At 45.6% G+C, this 16,426-nt stretch overlaps 2 protein-coding genes and 1 pseudogene across 5 annotated transcripts; all 3 read right to left on the reverse strand.

The window, feature by feature from the left end:
• Nucleotides 1–19: 19 nt before the first annotated feature.
• On the reverse strand, nucleotides 20–2,148 carry LOC115541311 (uncharacterized). 3 transcript variants are annotated; one of them, XM_030353000.1, is made up of 3 exons: nucleotides 2,035–2,148; nucleotides 987–1,119; nucleotides 20–446 (listed from the first exon to the last, which is right to left on the reverse strand). In XM_030353000.1, exons 1-3 carry the CDS (start codon nucleotides 2,044–2,046, stop codon nucleotides 103–105), a joined length of 489 nt encoding a protein of 162 aa, XP_030208860.1. In that variant the 5' UTR covers nucleotides 2,047–2,148; the 3' UTR covers nucleotides 20–102. The 3 variants fall into 3 exon arrangements, with proteins under 3 accessions (XP_030208860.1, XP_030208857.1, XP_030208859.1); XM_030352997.1 differs by having other exon boundaries at nucleotides 31–446; nucleotides 1,811–2,148; XM_030352999.1 differs by having other exon boundaries at nucleotides 44–446; nucleotides 1,826–2,148.
• A 4,539-nt stretch (nucleotides 2,149–6,687) lies between these two features.
• LOC115541769 (zinc finger protein 271-like) lies at nucleotides 6,688–16,378 on the reverse strand (annotated as a pseudogene).
• LOC115541310 (uncharacterized) lies at nucleotides 8,913–12,297 on the reverse strand. Of its 2 annotated transcripts, none has more exons than XM_030352996.1 (3): nucleotides 11,078–12,297; nucleotides 9,804–9,936; nucleotides 8,913–9,290 (listed from the first exon to the last, which is right to left on the reverse strand). In XM_030352996.1, the coding sequence occupies exons 1-3, from the start codon at nucleotides 11,348–11,350 to the stop codon at nucleotides 8,947–8,949; spliced, it is 750 nt and encodes a 249-aa protein (XP_030208856.1). In that variant the 5' UTR covers nucleotides 11,351–12,297; the 3' UTR covers nucleotides 8,913–8,946. The 2 variants fall into 2 exon arrangements, with proteins under 2 accessions (XP_030208856.1, XP_030208855.1); XM_030352995.1 differs by having other exon boundaries at nucleotides 11,063–12,297.
• Nucleotides 16,379–16,426: the final 48 nt, after the last annotated feature.

The raw sequence follows: 16,426 nt of genomic DNA on the forward strand, positions 1-16,426 counted from the left end.
GAAACACACACAAGACATATTCTTTCATTTTCACAGAATAGTTGTTAATCCCCACCTACGACACATTGAATCATAAAGGTGTGGGCTTTCAATGGGTCTGTTTTAGAGTTGTAACAGAGGAAGCCTCTCTTTTGGATGGTGAATGAGAAGATGATTTCCAACCTGCACACTCAGCTCCTCGTGGCAGACCAGCCGCTCGCCGCGCTCCAGGCTCTTGGCCGCGCTGGGGTCCGCAGACAGCGAGTTCAGGGCCTCCACTTCTGACGCGGTGAAGAGGGTGTCATGGCCGTCCTCCGCCAGTGGGCCCTCCCCTTTTCCGTAGACGCTCAGGAACTTCAGTTCCTCGCTGTGGATGGACATGAGGGAGGAGCCAGGGCCGTCCACACCCAGACTCTCAGAGGTGGCGCCGCGCTGCGTGCTACGGTCTCCAAAGGCATCGCAGTTTTCTGCAGAGGGAGAAAAAAAAGACCAAGTAATTGTTTTGATACATTATTTGCATAAAAGGAGGCAGTGTGTATGTATTTATACACTCAACGAACACTAGCGCAAAATGATCTCAGCACAACATAAATAATACATGATATACTGTATATACGATATGAGCACGACATGCGAGACAAGCGCAAATATTATATTTTGACAATAACAAGCGACTAAGTGTCCTTCCTTGTAAGCTGATCATCTAACATATATACATTTTGAATTCATTGATGTTCAAGAATCATAAACCAGCTCATGTGGCATCACTCAGTCCCTCATGCTCATGTGACAGCTGTCTTGAAAACCCTTCTGGACTCTCGACTGATTCCATCTTGAAATGAAACACCCAAGATTGGCTCGTGTTTTATCAAGCCGCTGGTCATAATGCTTTTCCAAAAGAGGACCAGGCCCTTTAGCGCAGGTAGAATCTAGCATCGGCCTAGAATCTATTATGCCTAGAATCTACTTCCTCAAAAGTAAATGAGCTCAGGGTGGAAAGTACATACCTTCAATTGTAAAGTGGGACTGCAAAGTCTTTAAGGATAGCTGTGTGCCTACAGTGTGTGTTTCCAGGTGGTCTGTCTGGCAGGCAACATCCCTTGAGGGAAGCTGCTGAATGTAAGCACTTGATGAGCTGGGCTGTGGAGAGACAACAAGGTCAAATTAGTACTCAATTTATTACTTTGTATATATTCCTGGTGCAAGTTGTAAGAAGATATAAGATAAGCATGTTTAGGTAATGACATGAGCCTCAGTAGCGGTCTTAACATAGAGGCATAGGCCACGGCCCTGGAACAGCAGTCAAACCAGCAATTCACTACCCGTGATTTCGTACCAGATTGATGTATTCCCAGTTCCAGCTCGTAACTTACGGGCTAAAAAGTGTCTCTGGAAAGGAACGCCGCATTATCTCCTCATCAGTAAACGCTAGAACTACTGCAGTCACGTAGCTGGTAAAAGACAGTTGTATTCGTTTGTAGTAGGGTGAGCAGCCAGTCTTAAAGATTCGGGACATTCCCTTGGTATCCAAGCAGTGGAGATCAGTACCTGTACCCCCTTTGTTGAATTGTGCCCCTTCTCGTGTTACCCCCCTGGTTTGCAGAGGTGCACGCTCAGTCAGAACGTTGAATCAAAAGCAAAGAAGTGTACAACACTCGCGGTGTGTGTGTGTGTGTTCACACACATAGCTGATGCCATCTACCTTTGCATTAGCGAGAGTAACTGGGTTGTTAGCTGTAGAGCTAATGCTACAGCAACATCATAATGGTAACACGGAAGCCATAGACAGTAAACCAACAACAATGTTGTAGTGATAATAAATATACTGTACAGTTGGTTGACTAACTTTTCCGAGGTTTGTAGCTGAGCCCCGGAGAGTTGGTACTGATCCAGACTTAATGTTAAGACATTGGGCAAGTCCAGTTCTGTATTGGCCCAAGTTGAGGAAGCAGTCGTCGGTGAAATGTTTGGCGCAGACTGGCGGATCATTTCCAGAGAAAATAAAATTAACCCACTGGTTCTTCAGAGGCTCGGATGAAGGAACAAAAAGCATACTTTTGTATTCATTTGTACATCCAAAAACTGAGCAACTGCCGTGCTTCGCTCGTTTGCAAGCCATGATGTCTCTCCAGGAAATGAACTTTGTGGATGCTCACACGGTTGAAGCTCATTTTCTCATGGGCGGTCGGGGCATCTCTGGGTGGGCAAAGCCGAGAAAGGTACGGAACCCATAAAGGGACATGGGGTTAAGATAAATAAATAAATAAACGTTTCTCGTGAGCACGAGAAAGTAGGCAGACATATCTCGTATGCAAATCAAAGGTTGTGTGTGTGTGTGTGTGTGTGTGTGTGTGTGTGTGTGTGTGTGTGTGTGTGTGTGTGTGTGTGTGTGTGTGTGTGTGTGTGTGTGTGTGTGTGTGTGTGTGTGTGCGTGTGTGCGTGCGTGCGTGTGTGTGCTTGTGTGGAGGGTTCAGCTGAAAGGTACTGGGTTTGATGCCCAATTTCAGCAGCCTATAACCTGTAGTATCCTCAAGATGCCCCCTAACCCCTACCTAACCCTTATCGCATCTGGGGCCGTATTCACAAAGGATTTTAGGGCTAAAAGTAGGTCCTAACTGGCGAATTTAGGAGTAACTCCTAAAAATAATGGGCGTGTCACTCTTAAATTTAGGACTCCTAACTTTTTTCACTAAGAGCAATTCACAAAGTATTTTAGGCCTAAAAGTAGCACCTAAGTCTAGGAGAGCTTAAAAGTCCTCAAGAGGACTCCTAACTCAGTAGGACCTATTCACAAAGAATCGTAAAATGCCTGCGAGGCGAAATGTTAGATTAATCAATTTGTTGTGGAGTTAATGCGCGATGCAATAACATCCCCGACTAACAGGAATAATCCGATTAGTCCAGAAATAAAATGTTTGGCCACACTACGTTATTTAGCAACAGGGGAAATGCAACTTTGCAATGCCGACGATTTAAAATTATCGCAAACATCAGTCAGCCGTGCCATAAACTTTCCTTTGGACATTCAACAATTACACAGGATCAAAGCCAACTTCATGGCACTTGCAGGTATGCCCAGTGTGGTCGGTGCTATTGACGGGACGCACATAAAAATAATTGCGCCATCAAAAGACGAGGACGTGTTCGTCAATAGGAAGAAAGTGCATTCCATCAACACGCAGGTTGTTTTTGATGCAAATTTTAACATAGCCTAGGCCTACTGGATGTTGTTGCAAAGTGGCCTGGATCTTCAGCTACCCATGATTCGCGCATTTTAATGGTGAGCGCGCGGTCTGAGGCAGCTTTTTGAGATGTATGTACCAGTTGGGTGTCACTTGTTGGGTGACAGTGACTATCTATGCAAGACGTAGCTCTAGACACCCTACCTCAATCCACAACCGGGAGCACAGTTAAAGTATAACATGTAAGTGATTACGCAGATTACGCTTAGTCCTATGCGTAAAACACATCGTATTGGCTCTTTGACGCCTTTTATTGGTTGAATCCATATTTATTATTGTTTACTGATTTCTTCCATGTATGCTAGAGCACACAAACATACACGAAATGTTGTGGAGAGAGGAATTGGGCAGATGAAACGTCGGTTTCATGTCCTCTGGGGTGAGGCGAAATACGCCTCACCCCAGAGAGGGCAAGCACAGTAATCACTGTATGTGCCATTCTACACAACCTCTGCAAGCGGAGGAACATTCCACAGCCAGACGATGATGATGATGATGATGATGATGATGATGATGAGTGGACAGGCATTTAGGGATCACTTTGAAAACACATTTTAGGTAAACACCTTGGCATAAATCAGTCAACACTTGGGTAGTTCATAACATTTATTTTCTTTTAAATTTTACGTATTTTTATTGTTTGCTTTCTCTCTCTTGAATGTGCAGGCTACAACGTCATTATCGTGGTCTGCACAAAATTGTCATCATTTGTGTATTCTGCTAACTGCACTATAACTACTTAATAGGATTCATTTTATAGCCTAGGCTATTTCCTTGTTTTTCGGTGACTCAGTGGGCTCGTCTGAACAACCAATCACCGAACCGACCGCTTCTAAACTCGTGCACGAGAATTGACGTAATCCATAGCAACGGCGCGTCACTCTTAAAGTTCACTCTTTGTGATTTATCCTTAGTAAGAGTAGGGCCCAATCCCGTTTCTTTGCTCACTGTCTCAACCCTACATCTCAACCCTAACCCTCATTTCTCATGCTCATTGCTTCCCCTCATTGCTACCCCTAACCGATCCCCTACCAAATGGGACAACCCTACCCTGTGACGTCATCATGGCCTCCCCGTGCCCCCTAGCAGATAACCAGACCCCTGGTAATGTTACAAGAGACAGACTGGCTGCCATTGTCTCGGGCAACGAGCAAGACCCATTGTAAAGATGTTTAACCTGAAATGGTATTTATATTTTGGCCTAGTGTGAGTGCACCCTTAGATAATAATCCGTTATGAACAAGAACACTTTAGAATAAACACTTTATTTAAATAAGAAACACTGAACAACACATCTAAAAATACACACACAAGCATCTAAAAATACACACACACGCACACCTAAATATACACACACACACTCTCTCTCAGCTTTTGAGAGAATGGTGGAGAATCACATCTTCTCCACCATTCCGCCAACTTTGCCTCGCTCTCCTCATGCCTCGCCTGCCCCCTGGCACTCTCCTCTTGGAAGGGGTGTCTGGGGTGGTGGAAGAGGTGCCTGGGGTGGAGGAGCATGAGGGAGAGGTGGGGGGGGGGCTGGTGGCAGTGGACTCAACGAAGTCCTGAAAGAAAACGAATAAGAAGGAATTAGGAATTATATGCCAGAACTGGTTGATATGGCCATATGTTACGTACAATATGTAATAGCTATGTACACAATATAGTACTGCCAAAAAATACATTGATTAACCATGTAATATTACTAATATAATATAATATATTAGTATATATAATATTACTTATAGAATGTTACTAATATAATATAATATATTAGTATAAAGCTTATTTTTAACCTGGAGTCACTAGAACATGGAAGATCTGGATATCATACGACATGATATCCAGCCCGGTCTTGCAGCCCGGCCGTCGGACCCCCGCGGGCCGCCCGACCCCGGCTCCCGGCCGGGCTGCAGAGCACGATCACGGGCTGCAGCCCGGCCGAGAACCGGGGTCGGGCGGCCCGCGAAAGTCCGACGGTCGGGCTGCAGAGCCCGTGCTCGGACTTTCGCGATCTTCCGAGAGTCCGCGGCCGGTCTTCGAAGACCGCGGCCGGGCTGCAGAGTATAATCAATAAAATAATTAATAGTTAATTACAGAGAAAACACTTACATTTGTGTGTTTCCAATCCGGTCGCATCTTTTCGTCCTCCATCTTGTCTAGGATATTTCTTGATTTTCCGTTTTCTATCAATGTATTGTGGGAGCAAGTCAGAACTGAAGCGCTTTGAGGGTGCCCATCAAAAATCTCAATTTTGAGGGGATGTTAGCCCTCCCCCTTACCCCTTAAGCTACATTTAAACAGTATTGGGACATGCCTCCACGGCGCGTGAACGCGCAACAGCAGGGCTAGGGCTGAGATTTTCTATGTAGCAAAGGAATGAGATTGGGCCTAGGTCTCAGCGGCTTTGTGAATAACTTTTAAGAAAAAAACTCCTACGTAAAATGTTTTAGCGCGAGGTAGGAGCACTCCTAGCGGTAAGATAAAATGCTTTGTGAATACGGCCCCTGTTCACTGTTTAACCCTTACCTGCTGCTTAGTCGCTTGTGTCTGTATTCACTGTTTAACGCACATGTAGGCCTATTCATCGTCGAACCCCTACCTGCTTCTTGAATCACATGTATTGCAGTGTTCTTTGGAAAAAGTTTGCAGAGTCAGGGTCGCTTGTAACTCACTTTATTTTGGGAAAGGTTTGCTATGATATTTATGAAGCAAAAGGAGAGGAATTATTACATTATTACATATATTATTATTCTATCATGGAGGTACGCTTAGCTGGACATCCGTGGATGCCCTCCCTGGAGCGTTCTGCCCCCTGGGCTATGTGTTGTGACTTTAATACTGGGCAGGCGTGGACTCAGTTATGTGCTCTGATTGGCTGAGCATGGTGCTGAACTCCCGCCTCCTGGTTATTACCCGTATGTGTACTCCGTGCTGATCCCTTGCGGCTATGTGTTGGCATTGCAACTCGGTCTGTTGCTTGGGGCTGACCGCTTGTGGCTATGTGCGGGAATTACACTTGTTTTTGTGGCCTTGAGTTTCTGGGTTTCTCAAACGGAGGTTTAACAAACACAGAGTTAACCCTGAACTCTAGGTGGATTTACCCTGTGCCAACTAAACCAGAGCTGTCGGTTCCACAGCAGCGGTTATGCATTAGTTCAATCAACACGGGGTTGATTAACACAAGGTTGTGCGCGTCCACGCCAAACCTATAAAGACGTGATGTATGGATCATGGAAACCCTGATCTAAATGGCGAAACGGGCCTCTTATTTCAATTAAATAGAACTCCAGTGATCATGATTTTCCTCAATATCAGAATAACAACCATGGGTCAAATAGCGATGGCTAGTGGAATGAAAGTAAATGAAATTAAATCAAAAATATTTTGCTGTCAGAAGTGTCAGAACAAGTCATTCTTCATCACTCAGGCATCAATTAATAACAATAAAAACGGAAAGCAAATCAAAAGTTGGAAAGGGTTTAATTGTGATATATATAAAACAAATACAGGCTAGGGTTGGAGGTGTCAATCCAGGCGTCCGGTTACCCCATGTCAAAGCACCCCATTGCCTGTGTGCTTGAGCATGTGCACACACAAATAGCTTGGGTCGCTGCAGCCAGGGCCGGTTCTAGCCCTTTGGTAGCCCTAGGCGAGATTCAGTTTTGTGCCCCCCGTTCCCATAGCGAGTGTTACCTTTTAATTGCCATTACTATACAAAACATCACTGAAGACTCATTAACTAATATACCTTTACTTTGCTTGGCAGTTTTTTCACCCATTTATAGCTCTGCTATACCACTTACAAATAAAACAACGAGTGAAGCGTGGACACCGACAGAAATGTTTCAGTTTTTTTTATTATTATTATTACGTTATTCTTATTATTTTCCACCGGTATGAGTCCTTATGTGGGTCTTAAGGGAGGTGCGGTAACTGAAGCGCATCTTGCATTGGTCACACCTGTAAGGCTTCTCGCCGGTGTGAGTCCTCATGTGGATCTTCAGCCCGGAGCTCTCTACGAAGCACATCGTGCATTGGTCACAACTGTAGGGCTTCTCGCCGGTGTGAGTCCTCATGTGGATCTTCCACCTGTTGCTGTTTCTGAAGCTCTTCATGCATTGGTCACACTTGTAGGGCTTCTCGCCGGTGTGAGTCCTCATGTGGATCTTCAGGGTAGAGTTCTGACTGAAGCGCTTTGTGCATTGGTCGCACTTGTAGGGCTTCTCCCTGGAGTGAGTCCTCATATGGATCTTCAGCTTGGGGCCCGTACTGAAGCTCTTCGTGCATTGGACGCACTTGTAGGGCTTCTCCCCGGAGTGAATCGTCATGTGGGTCTTCAGGGTGCCATTCAGACTGAAGCTCATCGTGCATTGGTCACACTTGTAGGGCTTCTCCCCGGAGTGAGTTCTCATGTGGCTATTCAGCTGGCCTTTCTGATTGAAGCACTTCATGCATTTGTCACACTCGTGGGGTTTCTCGCCTGAGTGAGTCCTCATGTGAACGATCAGGTCGCATTGCCATAGGCAGCGCTTACCGCATTGGTCACACATGTAGGGCTTCTCCCTGTAGTGAGTCATCACGTGGCGGTTCAGGTAGCCTTTCCGACTGAAGCGCTTCATGCATTGGTCGCACCCGTACGGCTTCTCGTCGGTGCGGATCTGATTGGCATTGTTGGGAATAACCTTGCCACAAAAGACACCGGGCCGGCCCTTGCGGCCGCCCTGATGCCCAGTCAGCTCCTCAAGGTGGACGAGCCGCACGCTGCAGTTCAGGCTCTTGGCCACGCTATGGTCAGCGGACAGCGAGCTCAAGGCCTCCGGTTCTGATGCAGCGAGGAGGGTGTCATGGCCGTCCACCTCCAGTGGGCCCTCCCCTTGTCCGTAGACGCTCAGGTTCTGCAGCTCCCCGTTGTGACTGGACATGTGGGAGGAGCCAGGGGCGTCCACACGCAGACTCTCCGAGGTGGCGCCGCGCTGGGTGCTGCAGTCTCTGATGTCATTGACGTCTTCTTCAGTGAAGAAAACAAAGACGGAGAGAAAGTAAAGGTTTTAATTCATTATTTGCCCAATGGGATACAGTATGTACTTTGTACACACTTGTGTGTATTGGAAGAATTATATTTTGACATTCTTTCTTTCTAACTTCTATTTGTTGATTATGCATTTTCCTAGTCCTCCTTTGGGTGGTCAAGGATTAAAGGCTCCAGCTCAGAAGGCACCGCTACGTCTCCGCCGTTTAAGGATGTGGGGAGGTCATCAAGACACAACCCAGGTCACCTGTTGTTGCCTCATCACATGTTATACCAATACTGTAGTTATAATGGGAGTCAGAGCTAATTCAGCATTCCTGACATCTGTCTGCCATGAAGAAGATGTAAATCATTCTACTATAGACTGTATATGTAGTCCTCTTGTTTTCGCAGGGCGCTTGTCATGATGCTTTTCCAAAGAGGACCAGGCTTTTTAGCGCAGGTAGAATCGAGTACATTCTCAGTTGATCCAGGTCGTTTGCTTGCAAAGATGCAATGTGTATTACTAACCTACGGCGGGCATGTCTCCACCAATATCCTCTTCAACCTTGATTGAAATGGTGTCTGGGGTCTGCTGCTTTCCACATAAAGAAGGAAATACACACAAGACATATTCTTTCATTTTCACAGAATAGTTGTTAATCCCCACTGACACATTGAATCATAAAGGTGTGGGCTTTCTATGGTTTTGTTTTAGAGTTGTAACAGAGGAAGCCTCTCTTTTGGAGGGTGAATGAGAAGATGATTTCCAACCTGCACACTCAGCTCCTCGCTGCAGACCAGCCGCTCGCCGCGCTCCAGGCTCTTGGCCGCGCTGTGGTCCGCAGACAGCGAGTTCAGGGCCTCCACTTCTGACGCGGTGAAGAGGGTGTCATGGCCGCCCAACGCCAGTGGGCCCTCCCCTTTTCCGTAGGCGCTCATGAACTTCAGTTCCTCGCTGTGACTGGACATGTGGGAGGAGCCAGGGGCGTCCACACCCAGACTCTCTGAGGTGGCGCCGCGCTGCGTGCTATGGTCTCTAAACGCATCGCAGTCTTCTACAGAGGGAGAAAAAAATGACAAAGTAATTGTTTTGATACATTATTTGCATAAAAGGAGGCAGTGTGTATGAATTTATACACTCAACGAACACTAGCGCAAAATGATCTGAGCACAACATAAATAATACATGATATACTGTATATACGATATGGGCACGACATGAACGACAAGCGCAAATATTCTATTTTGAAAATAACAAGCGACTAAGTGTCCTTCCTTGTAAGCTGATCAGCTAACATATATACATTTTGAATTCATTGATGTTCAAGAATCATAAACCAGCTCATGTGGCATCTGTCTTGAAAACCCTTCTGGGCCCTTGACTGATTCCATCTTTGAAATGAAACACCCAATATTGACTCGTGTTTTATCAAGCCGCTGGTCATGATGCTTTTCCAAAAGAGGACCAGGCCTTTTAGCGCAGGTAGAATCTAGCATCAGCCTAGAATCTATTATGCCTAGAATCTACTTCCTCAAAAGTAAATGAGCTCAAGTTGGAAAGTACATACCTTCAATTGTAAAGTGGGACTGCAAAGTCTTTAAGGATAGCTGTGTGCCTACAGTTAGTGTTTTCAGGTGGTCTGTCTGGCAGGCAACATCCCTTGAGGGAAGCTGCTGAATGTAAGCACTTGATGAGCTGGGCTGTGGAGAGACAACAAGGTCAAATTAGTACTCAATTTATTACTTTGTATATATTCCTGGTGCAAGTTGTAAGAAGATATAAGATAAGCATGTTTAGGTAATGACATGAGCCTCAGTAGCGGTCTTAACATAGAGGCATAGGCCGGGGCCCGCTTGGGGTCCCCATAGTAGGGGGGCCCCCCAACCAAAAAAAATAAAATAATAATAATGTATATTTTCTTTTTTGAAATACACAAACAGAGACGAAGCATGACGATCAGAAACGCGAAAATAAAATTTAGTGTTAAGAAAAGGGCTAGGAAATAAAGTGACCCAAGCGGCTCAAATAAAAGGAAAAAGAAATAAGACGCCGCTAAATATCTGGCAAGGCTGCCAAAGATGAACCACTCTTTAACGGCTACTGTTGGGGATACAGACAGGAACAACAACGTCCAAAGCGTTGAACAGGCCGCCCGCTATAGCAGCAGCAGCAAGCTGTGAAGTGGCGCTAGGTGAAGACCTGTGATAAGACGTCAATAAATAGTAATAAGTGGCCGTATTGGTACGTTCCAGCCAACCCGTATTTTCACTACCTTCTACCCGTGAAAGTGCCCTGGAACATCAGTCAAACCAGCAATTCACTACCCGTGATTTCGTACCAGATTTATGTATTCCCAGTTCCAGCTCGTAACTTACGGGCTAGAAAGTGTCTCTGGAAAGGAACGCCGCATTACCTCCTCATCAGTAAACGCTAGAACTACTGCACGTAGCTGGTAAAAGACAGTCGTATTCGTTTGCAGTAGGGTGAGCAGACAGTCTTAAAGATTCGGGACATTCCCTTCGTATCCAAGCAGTGGAGATCAGTACCTGTACCCCCTTTGTTGAATTGTGCCCCTTCTCGTGTTACCCCCCTGGTTTGCAGAGGTGCACGCTCAGTCAGAACGTTGAATCAAAAGCAAAGAAGTGTACAACACTCGCGGTGTGTGTGCGTGTGTTCACACACATAGCTGATGCCATCTACCTTTGCATTAGCGAGAGTAACTGGGTTGTTAGCTGTAGAGCTAATGCTACAGCAACATCATAATGGTAACACGGAAGCCATAGACAGTAAACCAACAACAATGTAGTGATAATAAATATACTGTACAGTTGGTTGACTAACTTGTCCGAGGTTTGTAGCTGAGCCCCGGAGAGTTGGTACTGATCCAGACTTGATGTTAAGACATTGGGCAAGTCCAGTTCTGTATTGGCCCAAGTTGAGGAAGCAGTCGTCGGTGAAATGTTTGGCGCAGACTGGCTGATCATTTCCAGAGAAAATAAAATTAACCCACTGGTTCTTCAGAGGCTCGGATGAAGGAACAAAAAGCATACTTTGATATTCATTTGTACATCCAAACACTGAGCAACTGCCGTGCTTCGCCCGTTTGCAAGCCATGATGTCTCTCCAGGAAATAACTTTGTGGATGCTCACACGGTTGTAGCTCTTTTTCTCATGGGCGGTCGGGACATATTCTCTGGGCGGGCAAAGCCGAGAAAGGTACGGAACCCATAAAGGGACATGGGGTTAAGATGAATAAACGTTTCTCGTGAGTACGAGAAAGTATCTGGTGCTCACGAGAAGTATCTGGCGAGCAAGAGAAAGTAGGAAGACGTATCTCGTATGCAAATCACTGGTAGTGTGTGCGTGTGCGCGCGTATGTGCGCGCGCGTGTGGAGGGTTCAGCTGAATGGTACTGGGTTTGATTCCCAATTTCAGCAGCCTATAACCTGTAGTATCCTATACTCCATACATAAATTAATGATGCTCAAGAATGTTGAACACGAAATTAACTATATTAACTGTGGAAATAAGGACACTAAAAATAAGCAAAAAGGATCATCTTATGAATTGTATACAAAAATACCTGGGATGATCATGGTTAATAAACCTGTTTTATTGGGGGTCAAGCAGCGAAGCTGCGAGACAACCTATTGTTTTCGTACGTTTTCTTATTATTTTCCTGCCATGGGAGTCTATGGCAGCACATAGAATGCCTTGGTGAAAAGTTATGAAATTTGGCACACTGGTTCAGGACAGTCCCATTAGCCCATGAAGCAAATTTGAGGTCGCTAGCTCATCAGCTCTAGCGCCACCAGCAGGTCAAAGTTAGACATGCATTCAGGTTCATAACTTTCGACCCATTCGTCCAATATTCACAAACAAGGGATCATTGGAAGCCTTGGTCCAAGCCGAGTTCAGTGTCAAAAACCTTCAAAATGCATCTCCTATCACAAATGTTCTCTAATCAACTCAAAACTTGGCACACATGATCTTCAGGCTATGCTTGATAAAAAACATTGAATAGATTTTTCAAATTCAAAACCGTTTGCCCACTACAGCCAATCAAATTTGACCAACAAGTCGCCAAACAGGAAGTAAGCCGATATTCAGCAGCCCTTTGACATATCATAACCAACCTTGGTACATAGACCCATGACATCATAATGGGGACACCCAATGAATCTGGTGACCTTTGACCTCTAGGGGGCGCTATAATTAATGTAGATGTGTTTTAACTCCTCTCTCTTCCCATGAGTATATTTCAAACGTATTTTCAATGTCTGATGATACTGTCAGACCTCCCCATACAGCTTATAAATTATTTCCCATGGCCTCATCAGAACTTGGCCGCCATGTTGAAAGTTGTCAAATCAGTTGTACATTTCCACAGGCCACAAATGATGTTCAATCTTCATGGAACTTGGCATATATGATCATCAGACCAAGCTGAACAAATGTGTCAGCTTTCTCAAATTCAAAACCGTTTGGCCGTGACAGCCAATCAAACCTGATGGCAAAGCAGCCCAACAGGAACTAGGCCTGTTCTCAGCACTTCTTTAACATATCATAGCCAAACTTGGTACATAGACAACTCATGACATCATTCTGGGGACATCCAAACTATTTGGTGACCTTTAACCGGAGGGGCACGTCAAACAGGAAGTGATTTCATATCTCTGCAAGGCCTTCATGCATCCAAGACAAACTTGGCTCATAGTCTTATGACCCTATCCTGATGATGCCCAAATAATTTGGTGTGATTTGACTTTTAGGGGTGCGTTATTAGCAGTCTATTCCAGCCCTTAGAAAGCAACTTCAATGTATTTTCATTGTGATACCCATTTGCCAATAACTTTCATTGTCAGTAAAATCGAATCATCTGTATTTTTTCATGGTCATATCATATACCGTGTTACATAAAACTGATAACATATCAATCATATTCAATCATCATGTAAATCTGACATACAGCATACAATCAGAACACTACTTCATTTATTTCAATATTAGTTGCGATGAACAGCGCTCATTAATGGGTAGACACTGCACCCGTGTGGCGACAAGTGGTACTTAATGTATAATGCAACAATGTCTATATTTACCATTCCGCCCACGTACAATATTAACTGCAATTCCCACTGGATTAGATGCTTCACGAACCACCTCCAGAACGGATGCTTGTTTACATTGTGTCTCTTTTAGGGATATTGTTCCGAATACACCTATGTATTTGTGACATTTGTTCTGTCAGGCAGACTGTATTGCGCCCTTACCTCTAGGTGGGGTCATTTTCCCATTTGGTAAACATTGACGCGTACTTGCATAATGCTCATCCCACCGGCTGTCAGTATTACCGATTACCGAGACGGTCGTCATGTAGCCACCTAGCCGATTACGTCCGTCCAGCAAAATTTGTTTATCAAGTCCCATTATGCCTGATCTCCACACTGCTGCTTGCAGCTATATTTTCTAATTATTTTTCTAATTCTATGACAGGGTATCTGCAAGTTTCAGCAAGTCAAATTCAAGACTTTTTAATACCACCTTGAATGATGTTTTAAGACCTAAAACACGCAATGGTGGGGGTTGGCAACAGACGCAAGCCAACTTCGGAAACGGACGTCTTCCAGCAAACTTTCCTTGAATTTGCACCTACCCATTGTCGCAGATTAGCCAGCAAGCACAAAGATAATCGTTTTTATATGCAGCTATCAAGAAAGAAGCCTCTCTACATGTCCTTCTTAAAAAGCTCTGCGAAAAAAAAAAAAAAAAAATAGTGCTGCCCCGACAAATTTATGACCTTGAGTTACAGTATTTAAGACTAGCATGTGACATTTGTAACGGGTTAAAAACTTTTTATGGCCTTCAATTTAGAAACATGAATTTAAGACTACTTAAGACTTTTTAAGGATGCGCGGATACCCTGTATGATTAATGGGAATAAAGGGCGCCACTAGAGGGCGCCCCCAACACATTTGACACCCGCCTCGGCAATCTCCTAGTTCGCTTATAGCAACCGGCGGCCCTGGCTGCAGCTGGCGTTGCATTGCAGACACGCAGGGCTTATAAACAGGGTTGAGTCCTCATGTGGATCTTCAGGGCAGAGCTCCCTGCGAAGCGCATCGTGCATTGGTCACAGCTGTAGGGCCTCTCGCCGGTGTTGAGTCCTTATGTGGATCTTCAAGCTGGAGTGCTATGTGAAGCGCTTCACGCATTGGTCACCCTTGTAGGGCTTCTCGCCGGTGTGAGTCTTGATGTGATTCCTCAGGGAGCTTATCCGTCCAAAGCTCTTCTTGCATTGGTCACACCTGTAGGGCTTCTCGCCGGTGTGAGTCTTGATGTGATTCCTCAGGGAGCTTATCCGTCCAAAGCTCTTCTTGCATTGGTCACACCTGTAGGGCTTCTCCCCGGTGTGAGTCCTCATGTGATTCCTCAGGGTGCTTTTCCGTCCAAAGCTCTTCTTGCATTGGTCGCACCTGTAGGGCTTCTCCCCGGTGTGAGTCATCATGTGGATCTTCAAGCCGGAGCGCTCTGTGAAGCGCTTCACGCATTGCTCACACTTGTAGGGCTTCTCGCCGGTGTGAGCCTTGATGTGATTCCTCAGGGAGCTTATCCGTCCAAAGCTCTTCTTGCATTGGTCACACCTGTAGGGCTTCTCGCCGGTGTGAGTCCTCATGTGGAGATTCAAGCTGGAGCGCTCTGCGAAGCGCTTCACGCATTGGTCACACTTGTAGGGCTTCTCGCCGGTGTGAGTCCTTATGTGGATCTTCAGGTTGTAGCTCTCTGCGAAGCGCATCGTGCATTGGTCACAGCTGTAGGGCTTCTCGCCGGTGTGAGTCCTCATGTGGGTCTTCAGCTTGTAGCACTCTGCGAAGCGCTTTGTGCATTGGTCACACTTGTAGGGCTTCTCGCCGGTGTGAGTCCTCATGTGGAGCTTCAGGGTGCCTTTCAGACTGAAGCGCTTCATGCATTGGTAGCACCTGTACGGCTTCTTGTCGTTGTGGGTCCTCATGGGGACGATCATATTGGCATTGTTGGGAAAAACCTTGCCACCCAAGACACCGGGCCAGCCCTTGCAGCCGCCCTGATGCCCAGTCAGCTCCTCAAGGCGGACGAGCCTCACGCTGCAGTTCAGGCTCTTGGCCACGCTGTGGTCACCTTGTCCATAGACGCTCAGGATGCGCAGCTCCCCGCTGTGACTTGACATGTGGGAGGAGCCAGGGGCGTCCACATGCAGACTCTCCGAGGTGGCGCCGCGCTGGGTGCTGCAGTCTCTAATGTCTTGGGCGTCTTCTTCAGAGCGGAAAACGAATGCAGAAAGTAATTGTTATGATACATAACAGATAGCTACATATGTTATGTAGTGCCTCCATGATTTCGCGGGGCTTTTTTGAGATTATTGCGGCCTAAAATGGCTGATATTGCATGAGCTTTTCCAAAAAGTTACGATTAGAGATGCGATTTTCCTGATGTTAAATATTAAGTTATTACTGCAATTTTCCCCGAGTAATTTGTTAAATATTAAGTTATTACTGAAAAAACCATAAATTAAAAGAACAAAAACACTGAGAAATGTTCTTATGAATGTTTGATTCTTGATTCCTTCCGCGCTGGCAGTTGACTAGGATGCAACAGCCCATGTCTTAGTGATCTGCCTCGTTGTCTGACGGCCTGCCTGCAGTTCTGTAGTTATGTTTTCGCGGTGGCAAAATGCTTATCAATTGAAGATTTATGCTTATGTTCCACCACAATGTTGCATGCAGTACAAGAAATATCCCGTTATTCATGTAGAATAACAGGATACTGCTTTTCGCGATCTACTGCAGTTATTTCTTCGGCGAGTGTGAAACGTTGGACGTGCACATGCTACATGAATGCTTGAATCCCTTGAACTTAGTAAACACGGAAGTAAAGCGGAAGGTAGTTTGTCGACGTCAGTTCAAGACGACGCCATTGATTTGCGGGAAAGTTGCGGTGGTTATTTAATATTGCGACACCGGCCTGAATTTGCGGAGATTGGTTGATGTTGCGTTGAAGTTCCAAATCACAACATTGCGAAATCCTGGAGGGTCTGATTACTAACCTCCAGCGGGCATGCCTCCACCAATATCCTCTTCAACCTTGATTGAAATGGTGTCTGGGATCTGCTGCTTTCCACATAAAGAAGGAAACACACACAAGACATATTCT

This window comes from Gadus morhua, chromosome 4 (genome assembly GCF_902167405.1).
Source record: "Gadus morhua chromosome 4, gadMor3.0, whole genome shotgun sequence".
NCBI classification, from domain to species: domain Eukaryota; kingdom Metazoa; phylum Chordata; class Actinopteri; order Gadiformes; family Gadidae; genus Gadus; species Gadus morhua.